The sequence below is a fragment of the Myotis lucifugus genome, unplaced genomic scaffold (assembly GCF_000147115.1).
Source record: "Myotis lucifugus unplaced genomic scaffold, Myoluc2.0 scaffold_44, whole genome shotgun sequence".
Taxonomy (NCBI): Eukaryota; Metazoa; Chordata; class Mammalia; order Chiroptera; family Vespertilionidae; genus Myotis; species Myotis lucifugus.
In genome coordinates, this window is record NW_005871092.1 from 7,304,445 (window position 1) to 7,328,242 (window position 23,798).

At 52.9% G+C, this 23,798-nt stretch overlaps 1 protein-coding gene across 1 annotated transcript in view; it reads right to left on the reverse strand.

Moving 5' to 3' along the window:
* HSPA12A (heat shock protein family A (Hsp70) member 12A) overlaps nucleotides 1-23,798 on the reverse strand; it is a 107,177-nt gene that overhangs the window by 22,960 nt on the left and 60,419 nt on the right. Inside the window, exons 3-4 of the mRNA XM_006088168.3 lie at nucleotides 3,316-3,401; nucleotides 2,467-2,594 (exon numbers count right to left, since the gene is read on the reverse strand). Of these exons, the coding sequence (XP_006088230.1) occupies nucleotides 2,467-2,594; nucleotides 3,316-3,401 (214 nt within the window). The remainder of the gene's footprint in view (nucleotides 1-2,466; nucleotides 2,595-3,315; nucleotides 3,402-23,798) is intronic.

Consider the following 23,798-nt stretch of genomic DNA (forward strand, 5'->3'; position numbering starts at 1 on the left):
CGTGTGTGGGCTGGGGAACAGGTGTGTGAGAAGAGTGACTGTACCAATGGGAAGTGTCAGAAGCGACTTTGGGAAGGAGGTGGGACCCAGGCTGAAGAGAACTGAGGAGAGATTCAATGGTGAGTGACGGGAGCCACGGAAGGTGTTAGAGCAGGGGCATGCCAGGGTCAGCGCTGCTGCTGACCGAGCCAGCCAGACGAAAGGAGGGAGGCTGGAAGCCGGGAGGCTGAGGAGGCAGCTCAGGCCTCACTTGGGAGCAGAGGTGGAAAGCCAAGGAAGAGAGAGCGGGGAGCGGGGAGGAAGTGGGGATGGATGGTCTAGAGCAGCGGTTCTCAACCTTCTGGCCTTTAAATACAGTTCCTCATATTGTGACCCAACCATAAAATTATTTTCGTTGCTACTTCATAACTGTAATGTTGCTACTGTTATGAATCGTAATGTAAATATCTGATATGCAGGATGTATTTTCAGGGGTCTCGACCCACAGGTTGAGAACCACTGGAGGAGCGCCGAGCTGAATGGACACCGTGGTGAGCAGGAGCCGAGGCGTCCTCGAGGCGAGGTTGCAAGTGTGGGCACTGGAGGAGAAGGTGCCCTTTACAGAAACCAGGAGCCTGGACAGGGAGGCTGCAGGGAGCGGGGAGTCCGGGTGAACGTGGAGACAGCGTACAGGAGGGGAAGCACCTCGCACCCTGGCTGCCTGGGGAGGTGGCTGCGCTCCTGGCCGAGCTCACACCTGCTCCCCGACGGCATTGCTAAGCTCCGGTGGGCCATCACGTCCAGATGGAGAGCCAGCCTCCACCTGCATTTGCCGTCCAGAGGGGTCTGGGCTCGTGCCTGGCAGTTTCCCAGTCAGGCTCCAGCGGGGAGCAGGCCCTACCCAGGGAGCTAAGTCCCGTGTGACCCCCGAGACATAGGGCTGATCACCATCCTGGGCTGGCACTGGGCACTGGGCACTGGCCAGGGGAGCACCCACACACCACCTTTCACAAAGGGCTTCCCATTACTGTCAACAGGACACTCGTGTCAGAAATGCCCGATCGAGCGTTCCCCTCCATTTGTAGTCCTTCCTTCCTACTGAAATACAGTAAGTTAACCTTCTCATTCACAGCTCCGTCCGTCTGTCCCGCGGTTATGTCCTATGTTCTGATTGAAGCAAAATTCAGGAGGAACCTCCTTCCAAATCCTACAACTAAGATGACATCTCTGAGGCCCTGGACGCGGCCGTGTTTAGGAGGTTCCTCCCCAGCAAGTTCAGTTACGTCTGCTCCTTCCCCCGCTTTCACTGCATGACCACCTCCTGGAATAGCATTTCTTAAGACAACTGCGGAGACACTGACCAGCACTGATTCCAGCTTTTAACACGTGCTCTTTCCACTCGGGGCTTCCGTCTCGGAGACGGCGGAGCAGGCAGACCCTATGCCTGTCTGGCCAATCGGAGGCAGGATCCTGGCTCAACAGGCCGTGCTGCCTCGGGGTCTCCTAGAGATGAGGTGACACCATGGGTCTCGGGAGCCTCCTAGTGCGGGTCCCTTAGCTGAGTCACAGCTGCTTTTCCAGAGGAAAGGCGGGGCCTAACCCAAACCGGGTGGGGATTACTTTTATTACAACTTGTCTTGTCAACCGCACTTTTAAAAAAATGCCCAAAATCTTACCCTGAAGCGATAACTAAATTCCACAACTACCAGCGAAGGGAACTGCCAATCACAATGTATCTTCAGAGCCATATTGACTTTGGAAAATTGGGGTGATCAGTCCCTGGCTCCCAAAGCTTCGGGGGCTGAAGACTGCGGGAAGGCCAGGCCCAGACCGGGGGAGCAGGCCTTGGTGCTGGACAGACCAGAATCTTCATAGACAGCCGGTCACGTGTGGACACGGTGGGCACCAGAGTGTGCCGGCCGCTGTGAGCATGGGGTGGACACAGGGAGTGTCCTGAGAGCGCGCCCCAGGAGACCCAGGGCAACTTCAGGTGACCCCTCGCTTGGCTGCCATTTCCCGCTCTGCTTCCTCTCAGGCGTGGTGCTTTCTGCTCTGGTCACGTCACCCGTGACACTTCCGTACCCAGAAGAGCTGGCACCTCCCGCTTACACTGACAGGAAGTCTCACTTCGTCTGCACGCATAGCCTGCGAGGCAGGTATGGTCAGTCTCCCCATTTCACAGATGAGGGAACTGAGGGTTAGAAGGTTTAGCAATTGCCTAAGCTCCCACAGTTAAGTGCCCACCACAGACACCTGTAAGTGGGCACCTCTCCCCCAAGGCTGCACGCCGGAGTCACCGGGACAGGTTTCAAATGCACCAGCCATGCTCTTCCCAGACCAACTAGTCAGAATAAACCAACACTGTCACGGACCACGACCCTGCAGCCCAGAGACCAGAGTGGCTGCCCCGAGTGGCACAGTGAGTTTGGGCCGAGCTGGGCCAGACTCCAGGGCCCAGCGCCTGCGCCTGCCCACCCAAACACTCGCCTCATCACGTGAATGCACTCCGGCTCCTTGGTGAAGCTGTAGGCGTAGCCGCTAGACGTGGTCCCGAAGTCGATGGCCACCACCACGAGAAACGTCTGCTGCTCCGAGACGCTCGAGTCGGCATCGTTCTGCAGAGGCACCGAGTAAGGTATTGGGGAGGGGGTCCGCCACGCCTGGCTTTCAGGAAGATGCCCCAGGTGGTCCCACCCTGCCCCGCTGTACACCCACTGCCCAGGACAGTCGCTGTCTGGCTCAAGCCCTGGGGAGAGGGTAGGCCAGCCTCAGCCCAGGGAGGCGCCCCTAAGTGAAGGGCCAAGCCCACAGCTTGCCACCACTCCCCTTTATCAACTGTGTATGCGCGTGGCTATTACGGACACCACCACCAGGGCCGGAGCCCAGTGGTTCTGAGTGACAGCCTTCCTCCCACTGTTCTCTCCAAGTCCCCATGCAGACCTGCAGCCACTGCCCCAAGGGCTTTCCCAGCTGTGTCCGTGCACCTCCCAGGTGAGCACTTCACCTGCTCCGTGTGTCAGGCCTGGGAGCAGGGCTCCACATGCCAGGGGCCCTGCCGGGTCCTGCCATAACCACGCATGACCCTGATGAGTCCTGTCCCCTCAGGGCTGCCCCCACCTGCCTGCCCATGCTGCCACCCAGGCCACTGGCTCCAACGGCACCAGCCACACAGGCCCAGAGTGGGACAAGGACTCGGGAGGGCTCACATGGCTGGTACCAGGACCACTTAATCTCCACCCAGGAACATGACGGGCTGCTCAGCTGCCTCCTCATGCGAACAGACCCACAAAGCCAAGATAATGAGCACACACTCCCACACACATGTACACGTCTTACCACGATATGGGAGGGGGACAGAGGCGTGATCCCCGTGTCCCCGAGACTCCGGGCAGGAGATGAGTATGCAGACGTGGGGGCCGTTTCTGGAAAGAGAAAGACAAAGCATGTTCCTTAGCGGTGGTAGGGGCCGGCCCGGCGAGCAGGAGCGAGGCTGCGTGGTGGCCAGGCTGACCCCAGCCACAAAGTTCAGGTGTCAGCACCCCCTTACATTTAGTATTTAAAACTTGACCAAATGAGCCCTAGTCAGTTTGGCTCAGTGCATAGAGCATCAGCCCACAGACTGAAAGGTCCCGGGTTCAATTCCTGTCAAGGGCACATACCTTGGTTACAGATTCCCCGGCCCTGGTTGGGGTGCGTGCGGGAGGCAACCAATTGATGTGTCTCTCTCACATCAATGTTTCTGTCTGTCTCTCCCTCTCCCTTCCACTCTCTCTAAAAATCAATGGAAAAAATATCCTCGGGTGAAGATTAACAAAAAGTAAATAAAAATAAAATAATAAAATAAAACTTGACCAAATAAGACATTCCTTTTCTCCCAGGCACCCGCAGTCCTCTCAGTAGGTGCCATCCAACTGCCACTTAGTAGGGCGTCTGCCAGTGCCCAGATCGCCCCAGTCCTGGCTCCTGCCCCCGCAGAGCCATCTCCTAACCAGCCTCCATGTGGATGGGAGGAACCTCCACCTGAAATGACTTGCGAACTTTCATGTGCACTTTCCAGGAAGAGTATCCGCAGCCCTCCGGTTCCCAGCGGGCTGGGGGACCCTACCCCGAAAGGAACAACCCCTCACGTAGGAATACAGGCCAAGAGCGCACCTTCCTGAAAGAACTTCCTTCCTGGTGGAGGCATCATCTCCTGCCTCCCTCGGGCTTGAGACCCCGCCAGCCTATGGGGACCTCATCTCTCTTCCGTGACACTGAAGGGTATTGACTTTCAGTAAGAAAATCCACAGCAGAAAGACAGGTAGGCTAGCATTCCTGGGCCCCGAAGACAGGCCCCACCACAGATTCGAGGCCAAACCGGAGAAGGGCCTCCAGAGAAGCCGCATGAACATCATTCTGCCAACTGCCCGGCTGCTCCTGCCATTATTCAGGCGCGGATATCTGTCCTGAAACCTGGGCACAGCCAGGGGCTCTCGCCCAGAAGTGAGCACCCAAGGAGAAGTCACACTGTGCCCGGTCAGTGCCGGAGGCTCTGCACGGCTGTCCCTTCCCGCTGCCCAGGACTGGCAGGGCTGCAGATCAAGAACTGTGGGCTCTCACTGCAGAGACGATGCCCGACCCTGGGCACCTACAAATGCCAGGCGCCACCCGGGGTGCTCTACAAATATGGCTCCACTCGGTACACAGCCTAGTACCCGGGAGGAAAAAATGGTAACTTGCTAAAATGAAACTTGTGCTCAAGGCAACCAGAGGGTGTGGGGTGTCTGAGAAGGGCCTGTCTGCTTCAAGAGGAGACCGGGAGCGGCTCCCTCGGCCTCCACTGTCAACCACTGGGTAATCCCACGCACTTGCCGATTCTTTTTTCCTGCTTGGTGAGAACTCAAACAGCATCATGGCCGTGGGTGCCGATCGGGCTGAGGGAACGGCATGAATCATTGAAGAGTGAACGTGAGGCTTCCACTCTGCACAGCCACCTCCCCTCTCCTGATGAGGCTCAATTCCAACCGCGGGGAGAAAGGTGCAGAGGCAAAAAGATCAACTGGCTGGGCGAAGGACTCAGACATTTCTCCAAAGAATATATACAAATGGCAACAAAGATGTTTAACATTGGTAATCGTTAGAGAAATGGAAATCAAACCACCATGAGATACTGTTTCACACCCACGAGGATGGCTATCATAAAAAAGGAACAGAAATGACAAATGTTGGTAAGGATGTGGACAAATCGGAACCCTCATATATATCTGGTGGGAATGTGAGATAGCACAGCCACTGGGGAAGAGTTTGGTGGTTCCTCAAAAAGTCAAATATAGAATTACCGTATGACCCAGCAATTCCACTCCTAGGTATCTGCCCCAAAGAACTGAAAACAAGGATTCAAACGGATACTTGTATGTGAATGTCATTGCAGTCACAATAAGCACAATGTAGAAAGAACCTAGAATCCACCAATGGATGAATAGATAATCAAAACATGGTATATCCTTATAATGGAGTATTATTCAGCTGTAAAAAGGAATAAAATTCTCATACATGTCATAACATAGATGAATCTAGAACACATTATGCTAAGTGAAATAAGCTAGGCACAAAAGGTGAAATACAGCGTGATTCCACTTATATGAAATATCTAGAAAGGCCAATTCATAGAGACAGGAGGTAGATTAGAGGTTACCCAGAGCTGGAAGGAGGCAGGAACAGAGCGTGTACTGTTTCTATATTGGTAAGGAAAAAGTTTTGGAAACAGATAGTGATGATGGTTACACAATACTGACTGTAATTATTTCCAAAGATTTGTACACTTAAAAATGGTTAAAATGGCAAATCTTACATCTTATATTTATTATATTTATTTTACTTTACCACAACAAATATTTTTTATTTAAAAAAATCAACTTGCCCATCTGAGAGGGGAAGCAATTTCTGATTCCTATTAGCACCCAAAGCTCAGTGCTCTTGGAAGGAGAATGGAGATAGAAGCCAGGCTCCTGGACCAGCCTGCTGGCCTCTGCCTTCTTTGCTGATCTCCTAGCACAGGGGCATCCGCTGCTATAAAAGCTGGGGGATTTGGCCTCTCCACTAGGGGTCCAGCCAGATGGCCCTGTCCACCTGTTGGGGAGACGTCTGCCCTGCCATGGCCCTTGGGGCAGCCAGCAGAGAGATGCCATCTTGCACTGGAGCCACCCTCTCCCCACCTGCTACCTGGAAGGCCTACAGCCATGTGTCCACGTTTGCACAGAAGGTCCTGGAAGAAACCAAATGTCTAATTACCCAGAAAATCTGGTGTTGGCAATTAGCAAACAAGCTATTAGCTGCAGACATACCATCCACCCCGCCGTCGGCTTGGTTCTAATTATCCCATCACTCAGCTCTCCTCAGAGCATGGCCCACTGACTAGCAAAATTGCATGTGTTGGGCCACACAGGCCTCGGGCCCCGGAGGACTCCAGGATATTCAGGGCAAGAACCAAGGCCCTGCGGGGTTCTCCTTGTGAATCCCTCCCCCTCTGTCTCTGTTCAGTAGGAAATTAATCATTTGACTTGCTGATCACTCAACCAGGCCTAGTAGAGGCAATTAAACTTCACGGACTTCTTCCATCGAAATTAAAATGCAGCTACACTGTGTAAAGATTTAAAACTGATCTGCAAAAAAAAGGCACGCAGCAACATTTTTATAGATATGTGACTATCATGCACACCCACACCTACAGCTCTCCACATCCCAAATCAAAGGTAAGCCACCGCTTAATGTGCATGAGTCCAGAGCAGGAATATACAAAGCCTACAGTGACAACTTTGTTCTCAAGCTAATGTTTCTTTATCTATTTAGGATGTCAAAGTGGTGCTCAAAAATTCTTGGGGAGCCCTAGGCAGTTTGGCTCAGTGGATAGAGTGTCAGCCCTTGAACTGAAGGGTCCTGGGTTCAATGCCGGTCAAGGGCTCATACCTCAGTTGCAGGCTCGATCCATGGCCCTGGTCGGGGCTCGTGTGGGAGGCAACCAACTGATGTGTCTCTCACATCGATAATTCTCTCTCTCTCTCTTTCTCTCTCTCTCACTCTCTCTCTCTCTCCCCCTCCCTTCCATTCTCAAAATCAATGGAAAAATATCCTCGGGTGAGGATTAACCAAAAAAAAATGTCTTTTTAATTATTGGGGAAAAGACCATGAAAAGCCTCCTTTAGCCCTGAGGGGTATGGAAAGTCTCTGGAGTGCTAATAGCCCCAACAAAGCTTGAGAGCTTCCATTCGATAAATCAGTGGTTAGGAATAAACACAAGGGGATCAGTGGAATATTATCTACTGATCTAAGAGTACTTGACTAGATATTATCTACAACAAGAGAGATTTGATGCATGAGGTGTCTATATATACAAAGTACATGTCCTATGACCTGGCTCCCAATACACAGGGACATGATCCCCTGTAAGACATTCTGTCATTAGCTGCAGCCCCGTGTATGCTTCTCTGCAAAGCCAGTACAATAACATCTGCCCGTGACTGCTCCCACCTATGGGATATTCCAGGTCAGTACACACAGGGCGACAGGGGCAAAGCTAAAAGCCCAACAAGAACGGAGATTTGTAGAGTGCAGGCTTGGAGGAGAGAAAGGAAGCTGATGAAAAGAAATTGAGACCCATCTGTGAAGGTAGGGAGAGGAAGAGAGATGAAAGGAAAATGCTTCACCAGGGAGTGTAGTCAAGGGTAAAGCCAAAAACTCTGGGAGTTTGAAGACAAACCTACCACACTGTTCCAAGTAGATTAAACAGACACTCAAAGCACCTCACCCTTCAAGCACTAAGTTCCCCTGAAATGCAGTAACACAGAGGGATTTGATGGTTTCACATCAAAAAATCGGAACAACACCATTTCGGGAATGCAAACTCTGAGCCACACAACCAGGGTTTCATGGAGAAGAAAGGGCCACTGCAGCTTTCTGGTCAACCAACAGAGAATTATTGTCTGATCTCCTTTGCTACCAATTTTAGCTAATTTAACAGCACTTCTGTTTTGTATATTTACTGTGCAATCCTTTTTAGTTTAGTGAATATAAAAATGAGTTGATTTGGCGGTTTCTAGGTTCACTCTTAACCTGGGACCCAGCCCCCAACACATCACTTTTAAAATAATATTTGCAGCAAAAGGGGATATATAGATAAAATTAAAATATTTTTGCAGCAAAGTAGAGGATCTAAATAAGTAAAAGTATGACTCGGGACTTTTTTAGAGCCCCAAACCAGGTAGTTGAGGAGGAACTCATTTAACTTGTTAGGTTAATGCTCGTTGTGCTTGCCTTCATGGTATAAAAATTAAAAAACAGGTTTCAGTGGGGCTCCTGGTATAAAATGCGAGACTTAAAACTCAGACACATTGTATTTGCTCCAGGCTCAAATGGCTTTAATCAAAGCAGAGGTTCTGAAAATAAAAATGGGTTGGATAAAGATATGTCAAAGACAGCCATAACTCAGAAACTTGCTTGTTGCTCTTCTCCGCTGGAGACATTAGTCAGCAAATGGCCGTCAGCAGAACTGTAGACTTTCCGAGATACAGTAAATCGATCCTGCTCCATAAACACAACATTTTAAAGGATGAAGACTGAACCACGGGCCTGCCTTTATTCTACAAGGCTCCAGGCTCACGCGAAATGACAGGTGGTCTCAGCAATGGTGACTCCCTGGCTCCCTGTAGGGGGCGTGCAGGAGGCAGGTGGTGGATGTTTGCTGTTTCTCTCTCTACCTCTCCCTTTCTCTCTCTCTCTCTCTCTCTCTCTCTAAAAAAAAAAAAAAAAGGAAAAGGAAGGATTTTTAAGATCGTTATGCTTTAAACATGCAATAGATGTTTTCATTCTTTCCTCCTCCTGGCTCTGAGATGACAGGTAGTTGCTGACAACAGCCTAAAGTCAGGCTACTTGAAAAAAGCTCTCCAATTCTCTCTCCTTGCATGCCCTCCTGCAGTGTCATTTCTGAAAACTGATCGGTGCAAGGTCATGTGTAGGTTACTGGCAGATATCTTTTAAAAAGGAAAATAAAAGAAATTTATTACCCTTTAACAGGCTTCATGGCTAGCTGAACTAATGCATTATTACCGTAAGCTGAACAGCCATTTCAGTAAATAATTTATGGATTTTTTTTTAAATCATCTCAGCTGATGTCCAGAGTAAATGGAAATTTTATTGCATGAACTGGGAGACCCTCCTGGCTGCAAAGAATACCGAGTGTGAAATAGTCGCTCTCCAAATGCTAAACAATAATTATGGAAATGAGCATTTGCAGTGGCAGAAACCACAGCACCTGGCACAGGCTCAGAGCGAGAGGCTGTGCTTGGCCCACCCTGACCCTGGGCAGCATCTTCCAGTTACACCCCCACCCCCACCCCCACCCCCACCCCCACGCCCACCCCAGATGGTTTAGGAGATGAGCTGCCCCAGCTGGCATTCCCCAGAGACAGTGAGATCCCGAGCCCCTATAATCCCAGATGGTGCTCTAATCCCAGATGGTGAGTGGGGCAGTTCGCTGTCTCTGTCAACCACAGGTTCACATGCACATGTGTGTCCAGGCCAAGGCTGGGGGAGGTGAGGAAAGGTTTCTACAGGTCTTCCTGCTGACTTTCATGAATTATATTCAGCAAATTGGAGCCCCACTTCTGCCTCATCCTCCAGGGCACCCACCTCTTTTGGAGGGAGGAAGAGAGAGGAATTTGGATATTTGCACCTATAATCCCAGGTCAACTGGCAGGAACCAGACTGGAGGCAACGCTAAGGACAACAGCCAGGTTTCTCCAAAAAAAAACAACAAATTACAAGGAAAATATATAGGAACAGAGGAGGGGAAACTACGGATCAGAGGTTCTCAAACGTTAATGTGCATCAGAATCACCCAGAGCCCTGGTTAAAACAGACAGCTGGCCCTACCCCCAGAGTTTCTACTCCAATTGGTCCAGGACAGCAGAAAATTTGCATTGCTAATGAGCTCCCGCCCACCCCGACCTGCCGGGGACAGACTGCCCTAGCTTAAAACACAAGAGCAACTGCAGTCATTGCAATGCATGGGCCTCTCATGGATCATGATTCAAACGAACAGAAAAATTTACATCACTTATGAGACAATTGGAAATGGTCTGAATTATAAACACTGATAATATTAATAAATTACTGTTAATGGCGTAGTTATGTAATGTTTAAGGGTCATTATACTTCAGAGATACATTCTGAAATGTTTACAGATGAAACAATATGATGCCTGATATTCATGGATGCTCAATACATTACTTACCCTACTTCTGTATGTTTTGAATTTTCCATAATAAGAGAGTGGCCATTTCAATGTGCCAGTCCCATGTCTGTGTTCCTGGCTTCAGGAGGGCAAGACAATATTTTTCTTATACAGAGTTCAGGTAGGCCTCCCAGACATCTTATCAAATGAATGATCATACTCACGAGAATATGCATGCATTAGACCTACACAGTTTGAACTGAAACCTTGGGAATGTTTCGGACCTGGGTCTTGGAGTGGATGAGGGGTACACGTCCAGCTGGCTTCTCGGGGGCTGAGGCTGTTGGGATGAATCTAAACAGCCCTGAAGGGGTCTGAACTTTGCTGGCTCTACCGTTACCCTTGCAGACAGCAAAGGAGGCATCCAGCCACCAACTGGCTCCCACTCAAAGGGCTCCAGCCTAGCCTCAGGGTCCTCCTAGACTTTGAAACCCCTCTGTGAACCCAGGGCCACAGAAGAGGCCGGGGATTGCCCCCACCCCCCTCCCCGCGCTCCCCCTACCACTGCCGGGCCCCTCCATGTTCTGAGAAACCAGAGCCTGGCCCTGCAGAGAAGCAGGGTCCCTTTAAGGAGCAGGACACCCATTTTGCTTTGTTCAGACTCAAAGGGCTCCCAAGGCCATATGGGAGGGGCAAGAAGCCTCCTTGAGGAAGGTCTTGGCATCTTCTCTCCAGGGGATGAAATACCAATTCAGATGTCACCCTGGGACCCTTTGTACTAGAACAAGCTCTAAGTCTGGGGGGTGGGGGGAGGTGGTCCCTGTGGGGGCCCAGGGTGTAGGCACAGTGTCCTCCATGCTCAGGCAGGGCAGCCAGCTTGGGCCAGAGGGTCAAGGGTATGTCTCCTCAGAACCAGAACAGAAGCAAAACCCAAGTTCTTAGAGGAAGGTAAGAAAGAGAAAATGGCTCCTGGTGACAACGCAGAACAGAGCGTGGCGGGTGGAGAATGCCACAGGTGCGGACCCGCAGGAGCCCTGAGAAGCTCCCTCACCTCCCTCACCTCCCTCTGGCCTTGTCTTTGCCCTGGGAAGCGGGAATCCCAACCCCCAGGGCCTCTATCACTGTGTCTCAGTGAAACGGAGGCAAAATGCAGGAGAAGAAACCCTCTGAATAAGTAACAGCCCCACCCACCACTTGCTGAATTCCTTCACAGGTCAAGTTTATGTACACTTTTGACTTTAGGCTCTTTTGCAAGATTATTCAAACACATATTATTTGAAATTATCAGAAATGTACAAAACCCAGAAACCTACCAGGAAAGCTATGGTGGCCAGCACTCACTGAGTGTGAAGTTCACACCAAGCTAAGAGCCTTAAGGGTGTACTCATGAGACCCTGCTGTTAGGGGGCTGGGAGGCGGTCATTATTCCCATTCTGTGGATGAGAAAGTAAAGCCGAGGTTACCAAAGAGGCCCGGCTGGGTGTGGAGCTCTCCCTCCCGAGCCTGCACTCCTGTACCAGACCCAGTGCCGGGTCTCCACAGGTACGTTTCTCTTGGAAGATGAGCCTACTGAGAGGTGTTCACACAACTCCCCCTGTCACAGATGAGCACACAGCCCAAGGAAGTCAGGAGGCCACAGCCACAGGGCTCCCCCAAGCTCGGGCTGGCTCTCTTCAAGCTTAGAAGTTTCTTTGGGCTCTGAAACCAAACATTTCAAAAGCCCAAATTCTTCAAATCCAAGATCAGGGTGAGGGAGGAGCTACTGATAACACAGAGGTTCAGAGTCAGGAAAGCCTGGGCTCAAATCCTAGCATGGCCCCTTCCCAGATGCATGTCCCGGGTGAGCTACTCAGCCTCTCGGAGCCTCAGTTTTCTCACCTGGAAAATGGGTGGAGGGTGATATACTTCCTAAGACTGCTAGAAAATAACACACAAATCAACGAAATTTCTATAAAACCTGGTGCATGATGAGCACTCCACAGATTATTGATGTTATTTATCATAAAAAAATATCAAAGGGCTGCAGAAAACCGCCTTGTAAGAAAAACCGTTCCCTGCCCCCCTCTCCCACCCCACCCTGAGAACACTCCCACCATCACCACCACCGTCATCATCATCAAATCGGTCCAACTGCGGCTGAGAAAACGGCCACGTCCTCAATTTAACCGTTCGACCAAGGCGGAGAGGGTAAGCACCTCCCTGAAGTCACACTGTGAGTGCCCGTCTCCAATGCCAAGGTCCTTCCCCTCCCGCATTCCAGCCCAGGCCCCAGGACTCAGCCCTGGCCCGAGTGGGTACCACTGTCAACCTGTAGCCAGGGCAGTGGAGCGGAGTCTGGAGGAGTGGGGATTGGGAGCGACTGCTAGTGGGCGGGGGTTTCTTCTTAGGGTGATGAAATGTTCTGGAATTTGACAGTGGTGATGGTTGCACAACCCTGTGAACATAAAAAACCACTGAACTGTATACTTTAAAATGGTGAATTTTATATGTGAGTTATATCTCGATTAAAAAAAAATCAAAGGGCTGCAGAAAACCGCCTTGTAAGGAAAACCGTTCCCTGCCGGCCCCCCACCCTGAGGACACTCCCACTCCTGGACATCGCCCCCCCCACCCTACCCCACCCCCGGCCTCCTGGGGCAGAGGCTAACCTCTCCGCCTGGCAGACTTTGCAGCAGGTTCCCAGGCCCTGTCCGGGGTGAAGCCGGCTGCCAACCCCAGAGCCTCTGACCGCGCCAGTGGCCATCGCTGGCACTGGCCGCTCCCCAGACACCCTGCTCTCTGACAACACAAGAACGCAGGCACAGAGCAGGGACGGCGCCCAGCCGCCGGCTGTGTTTTCACTTTTCCCCTGGATGCTCTGAGGCTGCCAGCTGGCCGGAGCCGGGTGCCAAGCCCCGTCCTGACGGAGAGCTGTGGACAGAGGATTTGTCGGTGCTTTCCCCGCAGATAGGCAGTGGCCCCATAACCGGAATAAATGCTAGGAGATGCCCAATGACCTGCTCCCTAGCCAGCCGTCGGTGGGAGTCACGGCCTCACTCTGTCAGGAGGGCAGGCCACACCAGCATTAAAACATTCTTCTGTGTAACTATTGGCATGTGAGCTGCGGCTGAGCCAGGGGCCTGGGGCAGGCACCTGCCTGAGAAATGGCTGCTTCCAGATCAAAGGGGAGGCCAAGCATGGACCACCCGCTGCAGCCTGGAGGAGGGCTGCCCAGGGTATGGTCACCCCTGGGAACCCAATGCCCTCAGCACAGGTGGCCCTGGCACCTGTACGCACAACATCCCTCACCTGATGGGCAGGGGGAAAAAAGCCCTTTCCGGGACTCTTGAAGACTTCCTCAGTTTAAAATCCCACATTCTTTCCTTTTTTATACAAAACCTTCAACAGTGGACTGACATTCTTACAAAGAAAGCATTAGTAAGCTGAGTTAAAATATTAACTTTAGACTTTGCTCAGCATGTCTGGCAAAATTTGAAGAGTAACCACCCTTGAAAGGAGCTAAAATAGAGGACCTACTTCCAGAACGGTGAAGAGAGAGAAAAACAAAGAAAGAAAATCAATGAGCGATTCCCCTGAGGACCAAATCTGCTCAAAGTCTTTTCCCAAGAAATAGAAATGGACTTTCTGGGAAATGCGATTTACTTCCTCAGGCTACTCCAGAGAGCAGGGGCGGAAACTCCAAGCTGGGGGACTCACAAGGTCCCCAGGGTGTCCCCTGACCCATCTAAGGCCAAGCAGCGTGATGAGGCCAGCGGGGCCTCCCACTTAATACAACTGTATGAATCCCAGGGAGTAATACACATTCCATGTGTATGGACCATGGGGAGGCCACACAGATGGCCCCAGCATATTTGGACTCGTCATGGGTGCCACACACCCTGGTGCATGCGTGGGTACTGCCCATGTGTGGGCTTCAGTGCACTTGGCTCCAGGACCCCTGCTCCAGCCTCTGCAGGGCCAGGGTAGGTAAGAACCAAGGTCCAGGGCATGAGACACTGCACCCTCACCACCTCGCCAGACGGCCGACTGCCCGAGTTTGGACTTAGGAAAGGTGTCTGGGGCATCCAAGAGCCCAGGTGGTCTGCCGGTGGCTCTTCCTCACCACTGCCCACACCCCCCCTCCCCAGGGTGCAGGCCCGCCCACTTCCTGAAGCCGGCCACACAGGGCCGTTCCTCTGGCGTCACTGTTCTCTGTAAGAGCTGCAGCTGGAGCTCAGTTAATCAGTGGCCACCCCTCTGCAGAGCAGAACGCTCCAGACGCAGGGTGAGCAGCTGACTCCCGCAGGCAGCCCCCTCCGGAGCCTGGAATGTCAAGAGTGCAGGGTGGCGACCTCCCCTCCCCTCCCGAGGTGACCTCTGGGAGGTGTCCACAGGAATGCCTGGCTGGGAGGAGGGAGCCGGTGGCAGGGAGCCTGCACGGGCCTGTCCCCCCTCCCCACCTTCTCTCCCCCGCCCTCCCCCCAGACCTAGGAAGGTCCTGGAAGCGCACCCACAACTCTAGGGACACTCTGGGTCGGTGGCCGAGAAGGCCTCTGGGAAGCTAACCAGGCGGAGGGGAGCAGGGCAATACTTCGGCGTCACCCGGCAAGCTCTTCAGCTGGAAGGCCCAGGCCATGGGAAACAGCCCCCATGCCCCACCCCCCCGTGGGTCTGGCCGTGCCTTCCTTGGCCTTCCCCATCGGGCTGCCATTAGTCTTGTCTAGTGAACACACATGTGCATTTAATTCGTGAGAATCCAACCATGAGTTCTCAGGCCAAAACAGAGCGCGTGGTGCCAGTTTAAGCACTGTAATTAAGAACACTAAAATCCTATCCTGCACCCTCTATTAGACCCATGGTAAGTGCCACAGGGGGGTTAGGGTGAGGGAGGCCCCCCAGGGCAGGGGTGCTTGACTGGCTTCTTGAAAGGCAAGTCAGTCGGCTGAGTAAACAAGATGGGAGGGAACAGCAGGCAGAGGAACAGCATGAGCCAAGGCAGGGCAGTGTGGAGAGCTCCCCAGAGGGCCTTACACTCCACCTCCAGGCAGCCCCCCTGGATCACGTCACAACCAGCAATTTCATCAGGTTACTTCCAGCCACAAGCACCTACTGTGGTTCTCTACTGCCCTTCTTATCAGAGTTAACTCTTTAACCAATAAGACACCTCCATCAGCCCCTCACCACGGCACCCCACATCATTACTGCCCCCGAACAACCGGCTGCACCAGCTGGGCTGTTCTCCGCCATCTGGGAGGCCATCTGCCATCCCCTAGGCTTGTCTCGTGCACCAGTCTGCAGGGACAAGAGGCCCCCTGTCCTTCCCGTGGGAGGAGCTGACCCTCATGGCTGCCCTCCAACCAGCCCCAGCCCCACTTGCCAGAGCCCTGCATCTGGGGAGCCCAACCATCCTGCTCGCTGGGTGTTTGGTGTCCGGGAATCGAGGGGTCTTGGGTGTGGCTTGCTTATGGCTGGGCAAGTATGGAGGGAGTGTTACAGAAATGACCCAGGACAGGATTTCTGAAGAAACACACTTCAGGCCCAGAAACCATCATGTCCAACACCCAGTCTTTCCCCGTAAACCATAACTTCTCGAGCCGCTGTGTCCGCGTCTCTGAAGGAAGCTGATCCCCCGGCCCCTTGGGTATTAGCCGTCTCCTTACGGCGGGCAAGTCTGGAAGGCTGAGCACTGAGGTTACCAGACCTTCCTGGGTGTGGGGTCCTGGCTGTTTCCTCCTTCCTTCCTTCGGATTGTATTTTCCATGATGAACGTGGAATGCTTTGGTCATGAGAACCAGTTATCTTTGTTTTTACCCAGCACCTGCCCAGACAGCGTGAGGACAGAGGAGAGGGCTGGGCTGGGCGGGGTGAGCAGTGGGAGCATGGCTCTCGCCCATCACCTCCTGCGGCCTCACTGGGTGCCCTGCTCCCTGGCCACAGTGCTGGTCCTGCCTGAGGCCCTTGCCTGCTCCTGATTCCTGCACCAGGACCCCAGCCTCCATCAGCCCCCGGTGACCACATGGCTCCCACACTGTGGGGGCCACCTCTCTGCCCATTAGCCTCCCCAGTGACCCCGAGGGCTTTAGTAGAAGCTCAGGGAGTTTCCAGGGCTGAGACTCCAGGACTCAGCTCGTCCCACAATATCACGCTGTCGCCAGACAGTGCGCAGCTCAGGGACCCGCCTGGGAGGGGCTCCCAAAACGCCTTGGCCCCGCCTCCTGCAGGCCCAAGAGAGGAGCTATGCTTTTTGGGTGTTGCTTCTGGCTTCAATACTCACCCCCCAAATGCTCCCAAATGTCCCGTGTGTGGTGGGCCACCTTCAGTGCCAAAGCAGAAACCCTGCCTCCCTGCAGGCGGGGACAGCTCTGCGGGGCCCCCAGGCCGCCCTGGGCTCCCAGGACCTGGCTGCATCGCTGGGCTCCAGCCCTTCCACAGACTGGGATGACCCCTTTAATCACTGACGTTGCTTAGAGTCTGGTGTTCAGTTGCCTCATTTGGGAACATGCCTGGAGCCGGCAGTGTGCTGACCATATGGCCCCCGACGGGCTCTGGCCCTAACGGTTCGGGGGAGGTGGGCAGGGAGGGTCACCTTGAGTTGTAAGCATAGTCAGATGGAACACAATTTGCCAGTTCTCTCTGAGAGAGAACCCGGCTGTGTGCAGGGGCAGGGAGAGGTGGGAGCGGGGGAGGGGGGGCTTTGCTGGCGTGAGGAGGTGAGGGGCTGCTATCTGGGGACACGGAAATCCCCGACTAGTCCTTGTGAGTCACAGGATGAGCTGGGCCACCCCTCTGCTACGGTCACTCGTAGCTTTGGCTTCTGTGTTTGTGGTTTGCAACTTATTTTGGCCTCATGGCTAATATTTCATTAGGAAGTGGCCCGCCTCTGCCGCCTCACCACCCACTAAGATTTTTGAGGGGCAATCTTCCCAGGCCCCCAGCTGCACGTCTGTGTTCTGTCTCACCTCTGCACAGGAATACATGCCGCTTCGCAATACAACCTGCTGAGAAAGTCTGTTTTTCATTCAACACACAAGGTTAAGACACAAAAAATAACTAGGGCAAAGTGCATCCTGACATTCCTACGGCGCCTTGATAAATCCCATCCTGCCGCCGTCTTCCTTCCTGAGCGCCTCGGGCCTGGCCCCCAGCACGCGGCACTGTGGATCTCACCAGCGAATGTTCAGGGAGGGGCCACGGAGGACAGCGCAGGGGCAGACCCCAGTGTCCTTAACCAGCCGAGTCCTGTGGGTTCATGCCCGAACCCCCAGAAAAGACCTACCAGAAGCTTTAACATCTCTCAGTCCCTCCCTGTCTCCCTCCCTCTCCTCCACCTCTGTTACTTCCTCTCCCTCTCGCCACACATGTGCATGCACAAGCATACTTACACACACACACACACACACACACACACACACACAGGCCTCTCCCAAGACAGGCCTGGCAGGACCCGGCAAACCCCAGCAGAATCAGGTCTTTGCTGGGTCTTTGGCACCTCTGCTCGCCACTCTCTCCCAAAACCTTGGCACCCAGGGGCAGACAACCCCTGCTTCCCAAGTGCCCTCCAGGGGTGCCCTGAAAGCACCAGGCCCAGGCTGGGTGCTGCACCCCAATGTGCCCATCCTCAGCCTTCCCCATCCAGTATCCCCAGCAGACCGGCAGGGCCTTAGCTTGCTCGGAGAGACCAGGGCCCTGTGCTGCCACGGAGCCACCGTGGGCTCTTAAGGCCACTGCCACTTTCTAGGATTCTGTTTCTTCGTCATATTGGCTCACAGAACACCGAAAGCCCCCACCTTCACACTCCAGCTTCCCTCATTTCTCACTCTGATCATCGAAGTCACAAGAAGTCGCACTAAGTGCTCATGGCTGACAGCGTCTCAAATCTGCACAGCAGTCCCCCCTAACATCTCCGCTAGTTTGTGGTTCCTCGGTGCCTCAGTTCACCAGGCAGTGAAATCCCCCGCAGACTGTGGGCCCGACACAGTGTGGTCACGTTTTGATTTTGCCAGGGACAGACATGAAAACATTTTAATTAAATCTATCACCCATTATATTCAATTCATTAAAGAAAGGAAAACAGGACTGTATCAGTTATCCACTGCTATTAAGGGGAAAAAAAATTAACTCCAAGATTTAGTGGCTTCACATACCAACCAGCTGTTTGCACAGCACTCTGCAGTTTGACTTTTCTCACCTGGGGCCAACGCACGCAGCTATAGTCATGTGAAGACTCACCTGGGGCTGGGTGGTCCAAGACAGCCTCTCTCACTTGTCTGATGCTCACCTGAGCTGCTGGTTGGGGAGCTCCAGTCCCCCTCTTAAGTGGCCTCGCCAGCAGGAATAAGAGATGGGGGGAGGTACAGCGAGAACTCCAGGCTCCCAGGCCCAAATCCCCCCCCCACCCCCCCAGGATCCTCACTCTAAAATCTCCTTTTGCCTTTCTTTAGCTAGAAAATGTTCAGTTACCTGCAACCACAAGTGCCACTTCACACTCTTTTCAAACAAGCATCTGGCAGGGGCCAGGGCCAAAGATGAGCCACCGCCAATGTCAACTGAAGGAATATGTGAGCAAGGAGAAGAGGCTGTGCCTGGGCTCTACCATGAAGGACTCTCTTGTTCACAGCCATTGATCTGGCTCCTCACTCCTCTGGTTCAGCATTACTTCTTCAAACACTCTTTTAAAATGTGACTCCTGCCGGGAGGGACAAGTCACGAATTTATTAATGGCAAAGAGTTTAGATCCATGTGCCACCTCGGACCGATTCAAAGGGACCGGAGTGGGTTAGGGTCAGGGTTTGCAGTGCTGAGAAGGATTCTGAGGCCATCTCCAGGTTCAGCTGGGAAGCAGGAGAGTGAGTCTCCTGACCTAGCTTCTTATCCTGGCTTTGCCAGTGTCCCGGGGCAATCTCTTTCCTTCCCTGACCTCAGTTTGCCCATCTGTAAAATGAGAGGGTAGGCCCAGCCCAGACCTTTGACAACACAGGTCCTGCTTGGCTGTAGACGCCACCTACAAGCTCTGCTTTCTCTGCTTTCATCTCCGCCCTGGGAACAGGACTCCTGGTGTTTGTGCTGTAAACAGTTTCCTATCCCAACCGGCAGAAATGGCCCCTCAAGGACAACAAGAAAAGGACAAGAAAGGAAGGAAGTGGCCAGAGGAATTTAGCCTTTAGCCCATGGAAACCTGGGGGACAGCGAGAGGCCAGCCTGAGGCCTGTTAGTCAGCAGGCTTGAGCCCCAACGCCTGGGTCCCAAACAGGAGCCAGGAATCTGGGTACAGAAACCACTGCTCCCAGTCACAGGGAAACCACCAGCCCACCGGTCTGATTTATAAAACAGAAGGCAGCAAAGGAGATCACTTCTTTGGCCAGTTTATGGGAAACAAAGGACACTAGCAAAACCCACTTCCCTGTGAGGTTTGGGGGGCTTAGGGAGCCAATGGAACAGGGGCTCCTCCTACAGAACTTACTACCTTCCTGGAGCCCCTGCTTCTGACAGCAAAATTGGGAGGTAGTCAGCAAACTACCCCCAAAACATGCTCAACATCTGGGAAGTAAAACAGCCTCAATAGTTCAGTTAATGTCCTCAGAAAATGAGGTGAAGGTAAGTGACCAGAGGTTCTTCCTGGTGGCTGTCTTTTGGGGTCCCCAAAAGCACAAACACGTTTTAAAAATAGGTTTTTACTGATTTTTTTTTAGAGGGAGAGGAAGGGGGAGGGAGAGAGATGAAACATCAACGACAAAGAGAAACATCAACTGGCCGCCTCCTGCATGCCTCCTACTGGAGATGGAGCTGCAACCAGGGCGTGTGTCCTGACGGGGAATGGAACGGGTGACCTCTTGATGCATGGGACGATGCTCAAGCAACTGAGCCAGACGGCCAGGGCAGCAGCGCAAATATTTTTAAATGGGCACGTATCCTACAGCAAATAGAAACACAAGCATTTCTGCTATAACGCGGTCTATTTTCCTAAAACTCTTCATATTCTGCAAAATCACACACTAAAAATACTAGCATTCACGGGGGAAATAGTGTTGGTGCGTATCACTCAACAGTTACGAATCTTGTCACGTGGGCACAGCAGTGGCTCTAGTAATATCCCGGTGCAGAGAGCTGCCCGGGCCTGGACCCAAAGCCACCGTGAGGACACCGCTGGCTGCGCTCCTCTTCTGCGATGAAGGCCCCCAGGGGCCCTGGCTTCTTACAGAGACCATTCTGACCAGAATGGCAAGCCCCGCCCAGGACGTCACCTGCACCCGCTGTTTCCTCACAAGAGCAATGCCTTCGGCTCCTGCCTTCTCGGCTTCCCCAAACAGCTTAAAGGGGAAGGTGCATCTAGAGCTTTTCTGCTTTTTCTTCAGTTCCTCGCCTATTATTCTTTAATCATGAGAAAGTGTGTCCTGGCCTATCACAGCACAAACTCCTGGGAAAACTTGCCAGTGAGCCAACATGACTTCCTTGTATCCACAAGAATGCAGCAGACACGATACTATACGGACTCTCAGGAAGGTCTCAAGAGGCCTCTTGGCCTCCCCTCGCCTCCTCTTGCTGCCCTGAGGCCACGGCACCCAGAAGCCCCAGCTAGCCTCCTGGAGGAAGAAGGCCCACCTGGAGAAAGAAACCCAGTCCCCAGCCACACCAAAGCCCAGAGCCCCGAGGAAGGCTCTCTGGACTCTGCAGCCCAGCCCAGCCACCAGAGGGCTGTGGTCACAGGAGTGACCTGAGGCAAGACCAGCAGAAGAACTACCCAGCAGAGACCTGCTCACAGAATCATGCGCAAATACAATCGCTACTTTTTGAGCCATTACATTCGGGGATGGTTGGTTACATAGAAATGTAAGGTGACATTTTGCAGACATTTCACTAATTCTTTACAAATGTAATCGTATTCCCCACTTGGGAGCCAATAAACCTTTTACTCGGGTTTCAATGATTCCATGGGTCTCTGAGAAGGGGCTAAGTCACCCTGGAAGTGGCCGTGTCTCTAAGGACCCTACAAAGATCGAATAAAAGTCAAGGGCCGACCAACAACCCAAATGGGATACTTAGCAAGGGAAAGGGATCACTTGATAATTTCACTGGGACAAGAGGCATCAACCACGACTATCCCGGCAAACCAGGACACATGGCCACCCTAAAGATAGGGGACTGGAACTGAGGCCCATCCTCTGCAGTTCAGGGTTCCCCAGAAGGATGGCTGGGGAGCAGCCATCAGCCCCACCTGCCCTCACAGCTGCCAGGTCATGGTCAAGGCTGGAGGAGGAGGGGTGGTCCTGGCAGAGGTCAGAGCAACATCTGCAAAGCTCCAGATGTGGGGTCTCAGCACAGTGGGCGGAGCCTGTCGATGGTGGACTGGGAGTCATCTGAGGGCAACAGGCCGAAGGCCCTGGATAGAGTCCAGGGATGCAAAGGGACCTTGAACCCCACTGGTGCCCAGTCAGGAAACCCAGCGGGAGCTCAGAGCCTTGGCCAAGGACCAACTGGGAGTCAAATGGGGCCAACAACCTGAGACACCCAGCTCTCCTCCCAAGTTCTGGGCCTGCAGGACAAGAAACCACGTGGCCCGAGGCTCAGGTTGAGCTCTGGTCCTTCTTAGCTATGGGATCTGGGGCCAGCCCTTCTCCCCTGGACGAACGCAGCCGCTGCTAACTGCCCTACCTACACCCACTGAATTCCTAATGGTACATAATGATAGCAGAGAACAGCAAATGAGCCGGAAAGCATACTCCACACTTAGCAGGGGGTATGGTAGTAAATCAAATCCACTCTGAGATGGGTACTCTGATGATCCCCACCTTACAGAGGAGGACACTGAGGTGTGGGGGGGCCTAATTAACTTGCCCAGAGTCCCATGGATGATAAGTGGTAAAGCAGGATTGGAATCCAAGCTGACGGCCCCTGTGAAACCCCAGTGGCCAACCTAAACCAGCAGTTCTCGGTTGGCTCCCTGGCTCACCCTGCTCCCCTGGCAATGCCCAGACCCCACGCGCCTGTGGGTGGGGGGCACTAGCTCCCTGCCACATGTTGTTCATTCATTAAGGCCCTGGTTCCTCCTGCCATTCAAATTATGCACAGAGATAATAAAGAAGCTTTCTCCCTTACCAAAGAGGCCTGTTTATGCTATGAGGAGATTTCGCCCCCACAAGATTGAGTCATCACTCAAAGCCTTGTTGGAATCAGAGCCGAATCTCTTCTGGCACTGACTGAGCCCCGCCCACACCCCCCACCTGCTTCCTCCCACTCCTGAGCATCCACGCAGGATGCAGATGCCATTCCCCACTGCTGTGCTCCCTCATGGCTTGCCGAACGATATTCAGTCAACACACGGTCAGTACTGAGCACCTACTATGTGCCGCTACTAAGAGTATGGCCATAAAGACACAGTTCCTGCCCTTGTTGGGAGAAGAGGCATTGAGAGAAACAGCAAAAGTTTTTAGGCTCCAAGATTAATTCACATGCCAACTCAAGCATTCATTAGCTGGGTGATTTGATTCTTTGGCTCTGCACGTTTCCAAATTTCTCAAAGGCCTCAACTACCTCATCAGCAACATGGGGTGATGACACCAACCTCATAGGTTTGTTGGACGAGTCAATGGGATTTATGCACATAAAACCGAAACATCGTGCACTCAATGAACACGGGTTGAGATTTCCAACAACAGTCGGTTACAGAGGCTTTGGAACCACACAGGCAGACTCTCACTCAGATGGATGAGTCCAAGAAGGCTTCCTGAGAAGTGAACCTGACCGGCGTTTTGAAGAGTGAGTAGGAGTTTGCTAGAGAAAGGGAGGAAGCTCCTGGCAGAGGGAACTGCATGAGGACCAAAGGACATCACAGGGCACCACAGTGGCAGGGGTCACAGCCGCAGAGGCAGGTGGACATGGAAGTGGGTCCCGTGGCCAGAGCCCTAACCAGCGAGGAGCATCATTTTGACTTCTTGGCCAGCGTGGGAGCCACGTCCAGCACCCACTCACTTCCGCGTGTAGTTTGGTGACCTCAGGGAAGCCGGGCAGCCACATTCTCTCTGTTAGTCATGTACTCATTCATTCAGACATTCAATAAAGTTCTCTGGGGGCCTATGACCTGCCGGGCCTGTGCTAGGAGAGGCTTGGCCACCTCCTAACCCTCATTCGGCCCGTCTCCAGTTGTGCCACACTGGCTTGGCAGCTTTCCTCTTGGTGAAATGGGGTAACAGGGCCTCCCTCAGAGTCGTTCATTCGTTAACAAATGTGGCTAGGGATAAATGAGTCATTCAAAACTTTCATATTTTAGCATAAATTAAGTCCTCAATCAACATCCGTGTTTAAAATGCTTATTTTTCTTATGATTAACTGCCAGGATGGTAAGAATCCCAGCTCCCAGGCCCAACGTAATGCTTACAGAGGCACCTCCACCCCAGGCAAACACCCCTGCCTGCTGTTCCTCACCGTACCCCCACCTGGAGCAAATTACTACGTTTCCACTACCCATAGGTACCCTGACTACAGCACCTTAGGAGCTAGCCCAACCTGACTCACCCCTTGTTCTCCCCATCCCCACCCCAGTTCATCGCATCCTTCTAGGGCTCTATGTGTCAACCAACCCAGGCCCTGGTGGAAGTCAAGGCTGAAGGTCATCTCAGCCTTTGCTGTTCAAAGCTCC